The 15,965-nt window shown below is 38.4% G+C and overlaps 1 protein-coding gene across 3 annotated transcripts in view; it reads right to left on the bottom strand.

The window, feature by feature from the left end:
- Positions 1-9,606: 9,606 nt before the first annotated feature.
- Positions 9,607-15,965, bottom strand: part of RPGR (retinitis pigmentosa GTPase regulator) — a 57,230-nt gene continuing 50,871 nt past the window's right edge. For 2 of the 3 annotated variants that reach the window (XM_081042601.1, XM_081042603.1), the window contains one exon: positions 9,607-10,427. In XM_081042601.1, the coding sequence (XP_080898727.1) occupies positions 10,221-10,427 (207 nt within the window). In that variant the 3' untranslated portion in view covers positions 9,607-10,220. Of the gene's footprint in view, positions 10,428-11,504; positions 11,552-12,396; positions 12,503-15,965 lie in introns of all 3 variants that reach the window. The other variant, XM_081042602.1, reaches the window with a different exon arrangement.

Below are 15,965 nucleotides of genomic sequence, written 5' to 3'. Positions count from 1 at the left end.
CAAAAACAACTTTAAAAAAGAACAAATTTGGAGGAATAACATTCCTTGACTTCAAGATTTATTAAAAAGCTACATTTATGAAGACAATATTGTATTTGCATAAAAGTAGACAGATAAATGAAGCAGAATAGAAAGTCCATAAATGGGCCCACACGTATTAGGTCAGTTGATTTCTGACAAATGTGCAAAAGAAATGCAGTGGAGATAAGACAGTCATTTCAACAAATGCTGCTGTAACAATTAAACATTCATATGCCAATAAAAAGGAACTTGAATCCAAACCTCACACTAAAGACATTAATTTAAAATTCATTTCATTTGATGATGAATAAAAATAAATTTTGAATTCACTAATTCAAAAAATATTCATAGTGGGCAGCCAGATGGCTCAGTTGGTTAGAGCACGAGCTCTTACCAACAAGGTTGCTGGTTCAATTCCCGCATCCCTGGCAACTAGACTTGGAGCTGAGCTGCGCCCTCCACAACTAGATTGAAGGACAACGACTTGGAGCTGATGGGCCCTGGAGAAACACACTGTTCCCCAAGACAAAATTTTTTTTAATTAAAAAAAAATTATCTTTAATGAAGAAAAAGATTCATAGTCCTGATTGTTAATAAAACTATAAAATATCTAGAAGAAAACATAGGAGAAAATCTTTGTGGCCTTGGGGTAGGGAAAGATTCTTAGATAGGACACCAAAAGCACAATCCATAAAAGAAAAAAAATAATGTTAAATGGACTTCATCAGAATTAAAAACATTTGCTCTTTTAAAGACAGTTAGGAAAATTAAAAGACAAGTCACAGATGGAGAGAAAATATTAGCAAATCACATGTCCAGCATATATAAAGAACACTCAAAACTCAATAATAAGAGAAAAAAAAACCCAAATTTGGAAAAGACAATTCACCAAAGTAGATATATGGATGGTAAATAAACACAGAAAAGATGCTCAACATCATTAGGAAAATTCAAATTAAAACCATAATGAGATCACTACAACCGCTTAGGATGGCTAAAATTTAAAAGACTGACCATATATATCAAGTGTTGGCTAAGATGTGGAGAAAATGGATTGCTTCTATACTGCTGATGGGAATGTAAAATGGTATAACCAATTACTTTGGAAAATAGTTCGGAAATTTCTTAAAAAGTTAACCATACACCTACCATGTGACCCAGCCATCCCACTGTGAATAATTATGCTGAGTGACTTCAGGCAGATAAAAAAGTACATAATGTATTATTTCATTTATATAAATTCTAGAAAATGCAAGCTAAACTATAGTGACAGAAAACATATCAGTGATTGCCCGGGAGAGGGGATGGAGAGGGGTGGAAAAGAGAGGTTACAAAGGGGTAAACATTTTGGAGTGATAGATATGTCGAGAATGTTGATATATATATGTGTGTATATATGTGTGTATATATATGTGTAAATATATACATATACATGTATATGTATATGTATGTATATGTATACGTGTATGTGTGTGTGTGTATATATATATATATATATATATATGTAAGAGAGAGAGAGAGCCAAAAAATGTATACACATTTTAAGATGTAATTGTAATACTCGGGTGGCCAGTTGGCTCATTTGGTTAGAGCGCAGTGCTCTTAACAAGGTTGCTGGCTCGATCTCCACATGGGCCACTGTGAGCTGCGCCCTCCACAACTAGATTGAAACAACTACTTGACATGGAGCTTATGGGTCCTGGAAAAACACACTTCAATAAATAAAAGTTAAAAAGAAAGGTAATACTCAATATATACTGATTACAAAAGATGAACACGAGTCATGTGTATACCTTTTTTGGCACCCCCAATATATATGTATATGTATATATATATATGTATGTATGTATAGTACACTTGTCAAATTGCATATTTTAAAATACATAGTTTATTTATTTCAATTATATCTCAATAAATCCACTTTTTCAAAAGTGGTATTGGGTAAAGATGAGATTAAGGATGTGGACCTCAATAAAATTACTCTCTTGAATAAAATTACTCAGGGAAAATACCTGATTAAGATTATAGTCTTCTCTGACCTCTTTTAGATTCCCTCGCCATTAAATCAGGAGAAAGATACGGGATTTAGAAAATAGCAAAAAATGTGCCGGATCTGTTAACTATGTCCCAAAAAGAACTGTGTGTGTGGAATTGACTGGAATTGAATGGAATTGACTACAATCACATATTAAGAAATCTAGTACATTTTTATTAAGTTTATTTTTAATGTATAATTCAGTGGTGTTTAGTATATTCATAAAGCTGTGCAACCATCACCCCAACTATCTAATTGCAGAAACTTTTCATCACTCCAATTAGCAGTCCTTTCCCCTTCTATCCTCCTCCCAGTTTATAGAAACCACTAATCTACTTCATGTCTATGGATTTGCCTATTCTGGATATTTCATATAAATGGAATTATATAATCTTTGATCTTTTGTATCTGACTTCTGCCACTTACCATAGAAGTCAGACAATTAAGTTCGCGAACTTGTTGCAATGATGTTGCGAACATTTTTTGATATCAGAGGGATTATTCATTATGAATTTGTATCAACTGGACAAACAGTTAACCAAGTTTACTATTTGGAAATGCTGAAAAGGCTGCATGAAAAAGTTAGACGACCTGAACTTTTCGCCAACAATTCATGGCTCTTGCATCACGACAATGCACCAGCTCACTCGGCACTGTCTGTGAGAGAGTTTTTAGTCAGTAAACAAAGAACTGTGTTGGAACACGCTCCCTACTCACCTGATCTGGCCCCCAGTGACTTCTCTCTTTACCCTAAGATAAAGGAAATATTGAAAGGAAGACGTTTTGATGACATTCAGGACATCAAGGGTAATAGGACGACAGCTCTAATGGCCATTCCAGAAAAAGAGTTCCAAAATTGCTTTGAAGGGTGGACTAGGTGCTGTTGTCGATACATAACTTCCCAAGTGGAGTACTTCACAGGTGACCGTAGTGATATTCAGCAATGAGGTATGTAGCACTTTTTCTAGGATGAGTTCGTGAACTTGTCAGACCTCATCGTGCTTTAAGGTTCATCCACATTGTAGCATGTGTCTCTACTTCATTCCTTTTTATGGCCGAATAATATTTCATTTCTTTATCTATTCATGCATTGACAAGTCTAATAAGTTTTTAAGAGTCTTGTTCTGCTAGAGAACCCACAAGCAAAAACAAAACAAGGCTTTGACTATTCCAGATTGAAAACCAATCTTCTAATTTTAATTTTAATCCCCAATCTTCTAAGGGTAGCTGACAAAGCTATATAGACTCAAGGAGGGCATATATGTTCTTCAATAATGATTTCAGACATGGCAAGGAGCATAATAGAAAAAATGAAGCAGCTCCAGATGGTAGATACAGGGATCATAAAGAAAAGTGGACAGTGGAGTTTCTCCCAGAGAGAAAATCAGCACCTGATTCAGAATGTCCTTCACTCTTGGCATCTGCAATGATCTACAGAGCAGGGTTTTAAAATCGTTACATTCTGGTAACATCTGTGTGTCTCCCTTCTTCCACTTTCCAAATAGGAGTGTTTATTCCTGCCATTATACCTTAGGTGTTTGTTGGAGGGCGGGCCAGATAATTTGTCTTTTTTGTTAGTCCTCTAGACCAAGAAAACTGGTCCTGATGTGATTACCATGCATCACCCAGAGATGCAGGGTTGTGAGCTAGATTCATTGATTAGATGGGACTTTGGTGGTCTCCCTTGGAGAAGGGTGGAGGGTGTTCTATGTTTGGGAATATTTTAGAACAGATTTCCTAGAAGTAGAGTCTAAGATTCTTGTTCAAGTGATTTCTTGCGGGCATGTTCTCAAGATAAAGAAATTTAGGGAAGGAAAATAGAGCAGGAGAAAAATCTAAGCAAAAATGTGGTATGAGGTATAGAATAAATTCGGTCTGATACTATGGAATAGTTGTGGAGCACTAGAATTAGCCCCACCCTGAAGCAAGGGAGATTGGCCTTTGGAACTCTGTGTCATTCAGTCATTGGCTGAGGTCCATAGGGCCACCACCTTCCATTCAAACAGGCTTCCCTTTGGCCAAGGGCAACTTTCCAGAAGAGGGAGAAGCTGGGGATATGTGCACCTTCTTGATGAAAGGCATCAAGGTGGGGCACCAATAATGTCCACTACGGGAAGATTGTACATAGGGGTATTTGGTGAACAGAAGTGTGGACTGCGGCAGAGACATATACTGCTCATTGAATGTGTTTCTCCATATTTCCATGTCCCCTTTATAGTTAAACGGAGTCATGTAGCTGAAGGGCTTGAGGAAGTAACATTTATCATTTTTTAGCCAAAGCATTTCAAAGTTATCCAGTCTCTTTTTCTTCTCAGCAATCATAAAGCCCACGTGTTGAGATGTCAGGCTGCCCATTGATTGGCCTGTGTCCCTGAGTCACTATGTGGATCGGAGCCACCTTCAACACCCACCTTGTTGACTTGCATTGAATATGTGATAAGGAATTTGGAATTAATGATAAGGATTAGATCTTAGGCAATTGTGGAAGCTGGTGAGAAACTGTGTAAAGAACTGTTGTCTCTGCATATAGTGATGAGCCTGAAGTCACTCTAGGTAGCAGGGCGAGCAGTCAGAAAAGCAAAACTGAACATGAAGAGGGAGAGAGCAAGGACAAACAGGAGCCCAGAAGGACAAATAGGAGCCCACAAGGACAAACAGGAACACACAAGGATGAACAGGAACCCACAAGGATAAGAATCTGTGGGCCCAGCTGCTGTCCCCTGCTAACAAGGTAGGCCAGCATGTCAGCAGCAATGTGTGCACTCTCTAGCATTGCCGGGTACCTTCCACTGACCTTCAGACAACAGTAGTGACTACTTAATGTTTACCTTCTAATATCTCTTGTGGCCAACCCAAAACCAGAACCACACAAGGAAATCCTGGGAAACAGTTCTGGGTTAGCTAAGTTGACACAGTACAAAGGTAGCTTCACTTAAAACAGATCTCAAAGGAGATGACACGTGAGCCCAGAAAAGGATTTAGCAACAGCACTTGAGTAAAAGTAAAGCAAAACAAAATCCAAGTGAAGACCATTTTCTTAGCCACACCTGGCTAAGGATATTCATTAGTTCCTCAGAGAGGAAAAATGGAAATGAACGTAAGAAATTCATTACAGTGCTCTACACAATTTAAAGTATAGTGGTTAAAAGCACAGGTTTCATAAAGTCAGAAATCCAATTACAATTGGTGTGTTTTTATGCAAGTTAATTATCTTCTCTGTGACTCATTTCTACATCTGAAAGTGGGAATAATAAAACTTTTCTCATAGGCTTCTTGTGAAGATTAAATGAGTTAATAAAGAGAAAGCACTTAGAACAGTGTGTGGTGTATAAATGCTTATTAAATATTAATGTTATTACTCATAATCATGCTTTAACTTTATAATAAAATATATACATTTATGATTCTCCCTAAATTTCTAGCTTGCCTTCATAAAGTTCTGGATGAAATGCTTCATTTATGTGTTATGTGTCTCTGCCTGTTGTTTGTACACAAGATTCTGGTATCTATGGGAGAGAAGGCGAAGGGATTAGAAAGTACAAATTAGTAGTCACAATATAGTCACAGGAATGTGAAGTACAGTTTGCAGAATATAATCAATAATGCTATAAAGATTATGTAGGGTGCCAGATGGGCACTGGACTTATTAGGGAGACCACTTCATGGTCTGTGTAGATGCCTGACCACTGCGCTGTATACCTGAAGCTGAAGTAGAATAATATTGAATATCAACTATAATTAAAAATATACACTGGGGGTGCCAAAAACATGTATATAAGTGGACACTTTGGTCAATGTTGCCCAAACAGTAGTTCAGTGTAATCAGAGGTGTCTGGACGCTGATGGTAACCACTTTGAGCATCTCTGTAATTGCAGAAGGCAAACATGACTTGTATTCATCTTTTGTTATAGGTATATATTGAATATTACAGTTTTCCTTTCTCTGTATACATTTACAGAGAGTGCCAAAAAAATGCATACACATTTTAAGAAAGGAAACCTGTATTAAAATTGTAATAACATATACCGATAACAAAAGATGAATACAAGTCACATTTGACTTCTTCAATTACAAGAGGTGCTCAAAGTGGTTACCATCAGCATCCAGACACTTTTGATTATGGTGAACTACTGCTTGAGCAACGTTGACCAAAGTGTCCACTTGTATACGTGTTTTTGGCACCCCCGGTATATCCATATATATAAAGTACAGCATAGGGAATATAGTCAATGTATTGTAACTGTTATATACGATGTCAGAGGGGAAGTAGATTGGGTTATCATTTTGTGAGGGAGGTAAACGTGTAACAATGACATTGCTTTGTACACCTGAAACTAAAAAAAAAAAAAAAAAAGAGGATTCTGGTGTCCAGAATGGGGAAAACCAAGTATGCAGTCTCTCTTGCTGAATGCTTTCTCTTCAATAAAGGGTCTGAATCAATACACATCTCATTAGCAAAAATGATTACCACTTCTGTATATTTATGTCTCATCAACAGAGGACTTCTAGAAAAACAATATTTACACTCTATAAATAATCACAGAGAAAGCAAAAATGTTCTACTTTAAAAAAGACTTCTGAATTCTGCCCTGTGTGTTCAGTGAAGACTTCTTGGGTAAATAAAACCAAGATGTTCAAGCAAGTGCAATTGTGGTTTATCAGACTCAATTCTGGATCTGGAATGATTTTCATTAGAATGTGTGTACATGTGTGCATGTGTGTGTGCACGTGTGTATGTGTTCGAGAGGTTGTTACCAAATCAGAGTTTGTATTTAACACATTTTCACAGCTAATTTGTCTGATTCTATGTGTTACTTTATTTTTTTATTTTTTTATTTTTTATTTATTAGTTTCAGGTGTACAAGACAAGGCAATACCCAGACGTTCATCATCTACATCCCTCACACTGTGAACCCCCCTCCCCCCATCCACCATCCCTCCAACCCCACACCGAACCATCACATTATATATATAAAATTATAGTTGGCATTCATTAATGTTTAGCTTCTGGTGTACAATGCCATGATCAGGTATCCACAGTATCCCTGAGGTGGTCTCCCCAATTAGGACGCATGTCCATCGGATACCCAACAAAATCTTTACATCTATGTGTTACTTTAAAACATTCAGTACGAATTTGGGAGTAGGCCGGGGGAGCCATGATTGTGTTAGACAAAACTGGTTAAGGAAGTTTATAATAGAACTACCTCCTTTTTGTAATTTAGATGTAGCTGAGCCTTTCCAATGTCTGTTACCCAAAAGAAGTATTTAATAACATATTAAAAAATCATGGAGTTGCATCTTATAAAAATTTTACAGTATATAAAATTATCCATAGTCATAACATGTGCACCATATGTATTAGCACATAGGAGTATGATAAATTGGATGTGGTCAATGGGATGGGCATTAAGAAGTATTCCAAGAAGAATGCACACATGGAACATCCCTTATCCTATTCTTTACTCTGCATTGAAGTGCTAAAAAATTATTCTAACCATAACAGTACTTCAGTCTGGGAGCAACAGACCACAAAAAAAATATTCTTGGGTGACCAGATGGCTCAGTTGGTTAGAGCGCGAGCTCTCAACAACAAAGTTGCCAGTTCAATTCCCGCATGGGATGGTGGGCTGTGTGCCCTGCAACTAAAGATTGAAAACGGCAGCTGGACTTGGAGCTGAGCTGCGCCCTCCACAGCTAGATTGAAGGACAACGACTTGGAGCTGATGAGCCCTGGAGAAACACACTGTTCCCTAATACTCCCCAATAAAATTTATATAAAAAAATGTTCCATTGTTTAGTCTCTAGTCTCTTACATTCTTACTGAAGCACTATTAAGTGTTGAATTGTGTCTTCCTTACAAGATGTGTTGAAGTCCTAACCCTTAGTACCTCAGAGTGTGATATTATTTGGAAATGGGGTCTTTAACGAGGATAATTGTTAAAATGATGTCATTACAGTGGTTTCTAATCCAGTATGGCTGGTGTGTACATACAAAAAGAGTATTTGGAAATGGAGATAGACACACACAGAAGTAAGACAATGTGAAGAAATGTTACGGAGAATGACATGAGGACACAGGATTGGAGTGACGAATGGTGTATCTACAGGCCAAGGAATACTTGAGGATGCCAGAAGTTAGGAGAGAGGCATGCAACACCCCTAATGCCTTCAGAGGGAGCACTGCCCTGTTAACACCTGGATTTTGGACTTGCTAGCAGACTCTACTGACTCTCCCTTGCTGGTGTTGATGAAGGAAGTCACCATATAGACAGGCCCTTCTCCAGAATAAAACTGGCATTAGTTTCTATTGCTGCATGACAACTACCATAAACTTAGTGGATCAAAACTAGATATACTTATTATATCATAGTTTTCGTGGGTCAGGAGCCTTGGCACTGCTTAACTGGGTCCTCCAGTCGGGGCCTCTCAAGGCTATAATCAAGGTGTCAGCCAGGGCTGTGCTCCAATCTGAGGATTGGGTTCCTCTTCTGGGCTCACTGGTTGTTGGCAGAATTCAGTTCCTTCCAGGTGTAGGATGGAGGCCCTCGGATCCTAGAGACTTCTCACCTTTCCCTGGCATATGGCTCTCTCCCAGTGTGGCAGTTTGCTTCAAGATCAATAGGAGGGCATCACTACTTCTTTGAATAGTTCTGACTTCTTCCATCTTTGCTGTCTAGAGCCTCTTTGAAAGGGCTCACCTCATCAGGTCAGGCCCAGCTAGGGTTATTTCCCCTTTGCTTAAAGTTAACTCGGTAGGAATTTTAATTACATCTGCAAAATCTTTAACCTTTTTAATATAAATAACCTAAGCAATGGAGTGATATTTCATCATATTCACTGGACCCACCCACACTCAAAGGGAAGGCATTATTCAGGGCAAGTACACCTGCACATGGGAACCTTGAGGGCCATCTTAGAATCCTGCCTACCACAACTGGCATGTCTAAGTATTATCTGTGAGCTTTACTTCTACTTGGCTCCTATAGTTTACATTTTAGCAAAGTATTTTTGCAATACTGTACTAATATTATACTATAGTGGCAATAGCAAAACATTGTTTTAAATTTACCTTTAGTAAAATTAGATTTCTACTAAATTTAATATTTACATAAAAGCTATTTTATAAGAATTCAAAACCACATCTACTCTAGACTAACATCCTCACAACCTGTGTGCATGAAACACAAAGATAGAGTTTTACATTTTTAAAACGGGGCTATGGTCAGTGATTGAAGAAGAAACTGTTCAGAAGCTAGAATGGGGAAAATGAAGGTAGTTTGCTCCATTAAATAAGTATCATATGTGAACATAGGGAAGCAACGTCTGTATCAGCGTAGACTTAATAGCTTTTCCTTTTTTATTCCTGTGGTAGAGCACTTTGTGATGGAGCCATCCTTGATTACTGCTGTTGAAATGGCAAACCTGGCTATGTTTGGTCCTCCTGAGGTGGCGATCTGTGGCGAGGTCAAACACTCCAGATCATACCACATAATCTGCAATGTCTTTATGCCAAATCACCTCACTGAAGGAAAGAGCAGGAAGCAAAGAAATTTCAACAGTTTATCTATAAAGATGTACTGTTTACACAGTTGTATTTCCTTTACTCAGAGGTAAATGCATTTTATGTCTTTGAATAGTTTTAAATTAGACAGATTTTTTTTGCCCGTTTTGTCAACTGATAACTCCAAGTACATACAAATTTCACTCATATTCATTCATTTAAATGACAGAACCGACCAGATAGTTTATTAAAATGTGCTGTTTGAAAACAATTTTGACTCAGTTTTTAAAAATTGCAAATACATGAAAAATTGTTACAGTGTTATAAGATTGTAAATAATGGCCTTATGAAATTATAAGAAGTAAAACTGTTTCATAAAAACTATGAAATATCTTAATTCAAACTTCACATATGAAAATATACTCTTTGTGCAACACTGAAAAGTTAAGGCCACAACACTTGAAAAAGAGTCTGACATACACATATTTTGAAATTGTTTGTCAAAAATATTAGCATAAATAAATATCAAAACTGGTCGTACAATTCAAAGCAAATAAAAGATATTAACTTATATCTTTAAGATTTTTACCAGAAATATTTCTTCAGAAGTTATGTTTTTCAAAGATAAATTATATTGTACTTGGTGACCACATATATATTTAAAGTATTGAACAATATTTTGATGTTTTTGCTGAATTTTGGCATGAAGTAGCTTGATGATTTTGTCCCTTGTGGTCCTGGCAGTCATCTCTGTTGTTGTTTTTATAAGGTATTTGATCTCCCTTTGGTTTTATTTCTGAGAGTGACTCATTATTATTCTGCATAACTTTTTGACTGATCGATGACAGTCGCTTAAAGAAGAAAATCTAGAAAAAACACAGAAAGAATTCATTTCATTAAGTGAGATATTCACTTAATAGTATTTTGGGGTATAATTTTCAACAAGTCTTAATATTATTGCATCACATCTTTATGGGGCATCATATATACATTCTTAGCATCCATCAGGATGTTTTCTTTGACCAATGACAATATTATTCCTCCCTAAAACAAGACCCTTCAAGGTTTAACCTTCAACAACAACCCATACTATCATCTTCAAGTGAACAGATACTGAAAATGTTAACTACAAAAGAAATCTATGACAGAACCTTCCAAATGATTTCTTCAGGAAGAAGAAAAAGGATCCCAGAAAGGACATCTGAGATGTAAAAAGGAATGGTGAGTAAAGAAAGTGGTCTAAAAAATAATAATAGCATTTAATTTGTGAGCTTAAAAAATTAAAATTCTGGATACATTAACATGTAAAATGGGAAGGAAGGGGTGACAGGAGAGAAAACACTTCTAAGATCATGGTATTATTTGGGGAAAAGTTAGGAACACTGATTAGCTTTAGATTTTAGGTATGTGTGTTAAAAATTTAAAAGACAAAACCAAGCCTATACTCCATTTACAGAAGACACATCTAAAACACAAGAAAAAGTAGAGTGGAAAAAAAAAAAGATTCATTTCCGGTCAAGAAGGTAGAGTAGGTAAATGGTGTGCTTGCCTCCTCTCATGACCACATCAAAATTACAACTAAACTACAGAACAACCATCATTGAGAATCGCCTGAAGTCTAGCTGAACAGAAGCCCTACAACCAAGGACATACAGAAGAAGCCACCATGAGAATGCTAAGAGAGGCAGAGATGCAGAATGGGCTGGTCCTACACCTGCACGTGACCATTTAAAATCAAAAGAGATAACTTGGCTGCAGAGATACCCCTTGGAGGAGCGAGGGGTCCCAGCCCCACACCAGGCTCCCCAGCCTAGGGTTCAACTGCTGGGGAGAAAAGTCGCCACAACATCTGGCTGCAAAAACCAATGGAGATTGTGACTGAGTGACATGAGGGTGACTGGAGTCCCAGGCATTCCTCTTAAAGAACCCATGCACGGACTTACCCGCTGACTGACTCACTTGCTCTGAGCTCCAGCACTGGGTTAGCAGCCTGAAAGGCACCAGGGACAAATGGGGAGGAAATGAATTGTTTGGGTTCAGGACGGGCTGGAGGGGCAGCTTTCTCCTAGAGAGAGGAGCTGGCAGAAGCCATTGTTTCTGTGTTGGGCCCTCCCCCATCCCGAAGCAGGCTGCTGCCGTATCTGAGTCTCCATCAACCTGGCTAACACAGATCGTTTACTCCACCCTGGTGATTCCCTGACACCCAACCCAACCAACTTTCTGGCACACCCAAGTTGCTTCCAGTGGCTTTCCCATATAAGTGACCTGTCTTGGCCCATGCTGCAGACTTTCCTCAAGTCTTTCAAAGGTTCACAAACTCCAAACAAGCAGCATCTGCCTTGGGCATTGCCCGTACCTCTGCTGAGCAGCCCTAAGCCCTGCAATAGTGGCAGCTTGCCTTGGGTCGTGGCTTGGTCTCTCAAGGCACCTTCAAGCCCAGCATGGGTGGTGGCCATACGTGGATTGCTTTGTGGCTCATGCCAGGTGTCTCTGGGAAGGCCACAGCCTGTGGCTGAAATTGGCCTGCAGTGGGGCCCCTCCCTGGAGACCACAGGGCAGGCATTCCTGGTGGCCAGCTTCAGACCAAGCTGGAGCAATAACCCAGCCACCTCCAAGGATGACACACCCAAAGGGCAGACTGGGCAGGCACCAGAGCCCTTCTAAAGTGAATCCTGCTCCATAAGGTCATCCCCTGAACAACAGCTCGTCTACTGTAGTCATAGCCAGGCCTCACAACCAATCAGCCTGAGGGTCAATCCCTTCCACTGACATGTAAACAGCAACTAAGGCTCAACTACAACAGGAGGGCACACACAACCCACACAAAGGACATACCTGGAGCACCTGGCTCAGGTGACCAGGGAGGCTGCGCCACTGGGCATCACAGGACACCTACTACATAAGGCCACTCTCCTAAGACCAGGAGGCATAGCAGCTCCACCTAATACATAGAAACAAACACAGGGAGGCAGCCAAAATGGGGTGGCAAAAAAACATGTCCCAAATGAAAGAACAGAACAAAGCTCCAGAAAAAGAGCTAAACAAAATGGAGACAGGCAATATACCAGGTGCAGAGTTCAAAACACTGGTTATAAGGATGTTCAATGAACTCAGAGAGAACTTCAACAAAGAGACAGGAAATATAAAAATGGAGATAGAAAACATAAAAAAGAACCAGTCAGAAATAAAAACTAGCTGAAATGAAGAATACATTAGAGGGAATCAACAGTACTGTGTTTCCCCGAAAATAAGACCTAGCCAGATCATTAGCTCTAATGCATCTTTTGGAGCAAAAATTAATATAAGACCTGGTCTTATTTTAATATAATGTTAAGACCGGGTCTCTATAATATAATATCCTGTCTTATTTTAATATAATGTAAGAGCAGGTATAATATAATACTGGGTCTTATATTAATTTTTGCTCCAAAAGACGCATTAGAGCTGATGGTCTGGGTAGGTCTTATTTTCAGGGAAACAAGGTAGATTAGATGAAACACAGGATCGAATCAGTGATTTAGAAGATAAGGTAGCTGAAACCACCCAATCAGAAAGAAAAAAGAATCCAAAAAAATGAGGATAGTTTAAAGGGCCTCTGGGACAACACGAAGCATACCAACATTTTCTTCATAGGGGTACCAAAAAGAGAAGAGAGAGAGCAAGGAATTGAAAACCTATTTGAAGAAATAATGATGGAAAACTTCCCTAACCTAATGAAGGAAATAGACATAGAAGTCCAGGAAGTACAGAGAGTCCCAAACAAGACGAACCCAAAGAGGCCCACACCAAGACACATCATAACTAAAATGCCAAAGGTTAAAAACAAAGAGAGACTGTTACAAGCAGCAAGAGAAAAGCAGTTAGTTACCTACAAGGGCACTCCCATAAGATTGTCACCTGATTTCTCAACAGAAACTTTGCAGGCCAGAAGGGACTGGCAGAAAATATTCGAAGTGATGAAAAGCAAGGACCTACAACCAAGATTACTCTACCCAGCAAAGCTATCATTTAGAATTGAAGGACAGATAAAGAGCTTCCCAGACGAGAAAAAGCTAAAAGAGTTCATTGCCCCCAAACCAGCATTATAAAAAATGTAAGAGGGACTTCAAGTTGAAAAAAAATAATAATAAAATGTCAATAACTACATATCTATCAATAATTACATTAAATGCAATTGGATTAAATGCTCCAATCAAAATACATAGGGTGGCTGAATGGATAAGTAAACAAGACCCTTACATATGCTGCCTACAAGAGACTCACTTCAGATCAAAAGAGACACAGACTGAAAGTTACAAGATGGGAAAAAGTTATTTCATGAAAATGAAAACCAAACCAAAACAAAGCAAGCTGTGGTAGCAATATTTATACCAGACACCATAGTCTTTAAAAGAAAGGCTATAACAAAAGACAAAAAACCCAGTAATCCCACTTCTGGGTATTTATCTGAAGAAACCCAAAATGCTACTTTGAGAGGATGTGTGCATCCATATGTTCATTACAGCATTGTTTATAATGGCCAAGATGTGGAGGCAGCTTGGGCGTCCATCAGTCAACGAATAGATAAAGAAGAGGTCATACATATATACAATGGAATATTGCTCGGCCATGGAAGGGAATAGTTTTCTGCCATCTGCGGCGGCATGGATGGACCTGGAGGATATGGTGCTGACTAGGGTAGTCAGACAGCAAAAGACAGGTGCAGTGTGATTTTACCTATATGTGGAATCTGAAGAACAAATTGAACAAACAAAACAGAATCAAACTTACAGATACAGAGAACATTTTGATGGTTGCCAGATGGGAGGGAGGTTGTGGGGGTGAGTCTAAATGGGAAAGGGCTTAAGAAGCACAAATTGGTAGTTACAAAATAGTCATGGGGATGTAAAGTAAAGCATAGGTAATATAGTCAATAATATGGTAATAACTATGTATAATGTCAGGTGGGTATTAGATTAGTCGGGGGATCAGTTCTTAAATTATATAAATGTCTAACCACTATGCTGTACACATGAAATTAATATAAAATAACATATATATATATATTTTTTTTTCCTTCTTCCGCCCCCCCCCCTCCGGTTCAAGCCGTTGTTTCTCAGTCCAGTTGTGTAGGACAAAGCTCCCTGGCCCATGCTGGTATTATGAGCCTTGCGCTCCTCCCAGCTGAGGCAGTGGGTCACCGATCGTCGGTCGGCCACTCACAGCAGCACTAACGGCAGCTCTCGCTGGCTGCCGGTCACTCCTGCTGGCCACTGGCTGCTCCTGGCAGCCCAGTTCCAGGGAGAGCCATTGTTCACAATCTTAGCTGTAGAGGGTGCAGCTCACTGGCCCATGTGGGAATTGAACCGGCGACCTCGGCGTTAGGAGCACTGCACTCCAACCATCTGAGCCACCAGGTGGGCCCAATATAAAATAATATTGAATGTCAACTGTAATTGAAAAATTAAAAGGGGTGGAGAAAGGAGCAGGGAAGAGGTTCAAATTTCCTGGTATAAAACAAATAAGTCATGGAGACGTAATGTACAGCACAGGGAATACAGTCAATAATATTGTGATATTGTGCCAGATGGTTGCTGGACTTATCATGGTGATCATTGCTTTAGGTATATAAATGTTGAATAACTATGGTGCACACCTGAAACTAGTATAATATTCTGTTAGCTATATTTTAATAAAAATCTCTAAAAACAAAAAGAGATATATGAGGAAAATGCTAACCATAGGAAAGCTAACATAGCTATATTAATATCAGAGAAAATAAACCCGCATATTTTAGGGATGAAGAATATTATAAATAGTAAGATGATAGATTTAAACCTAACTGCATCAATAATCAGATTAAATATAAATCGTCTAAATGCTCCAATGAAAAGGCAGAGATTTTTCAGATTAGATAAAAAAAAAAAACAAGACCCATCAATATGCTGCCTATATTAAATGCATTTCAAAATTTTTTTAACTTTATTGGGTGAGAATTGTTAGTAAAGTTACATAGATTTCAAGTGTACAATTCTGTATGACATCATCTATAAATCCCATTGTGTGTTCACCACCCAGAGTCAGTTCTCCTTCCATCCATATATTTGATCCCCCTTACCCTCATCTCCCACCCCCCACATTGCATTTCAATTTTAAAATCACAAATGGGTTAAAAGCAAGAGGAGGGAAAAAGATACTATTATAAGTCAAATCTAAAGAAAGCTAGAACGGCTATGTAATATCAGAACAAGTAGATTTCAGATCAAATATCATCAGGGATAAAGAAGGCAACTTCATAATAATAAAGGGGTCAATTAAAAGACTGTAACTATACTAAACATTACGGAATCTAGCAACAGCAGTAAAATATATGAAGCAAAAACTAATATAAGTACAGGATCAATCTACAATTATAGTCAGGTACT

This window comes from Rhinolophus hipposideros (genome assembly GCF_964194185.1).
Source record: "Rhinolophus hipposideros genome assembly, chromosome: X".
In the NCBI taxonomy this organism is placed as follows: Eukaryota; Metazoa; Chordata; class Mammalia; order Chiroptera; family Rhinolophidae; genus Rhinolophus; species Rhinolophus hipposideros.
Note: the sequence above shows the minus strand (reverse complement) of the source record. Positions and strands in the feature narration are given on the sequence as shown.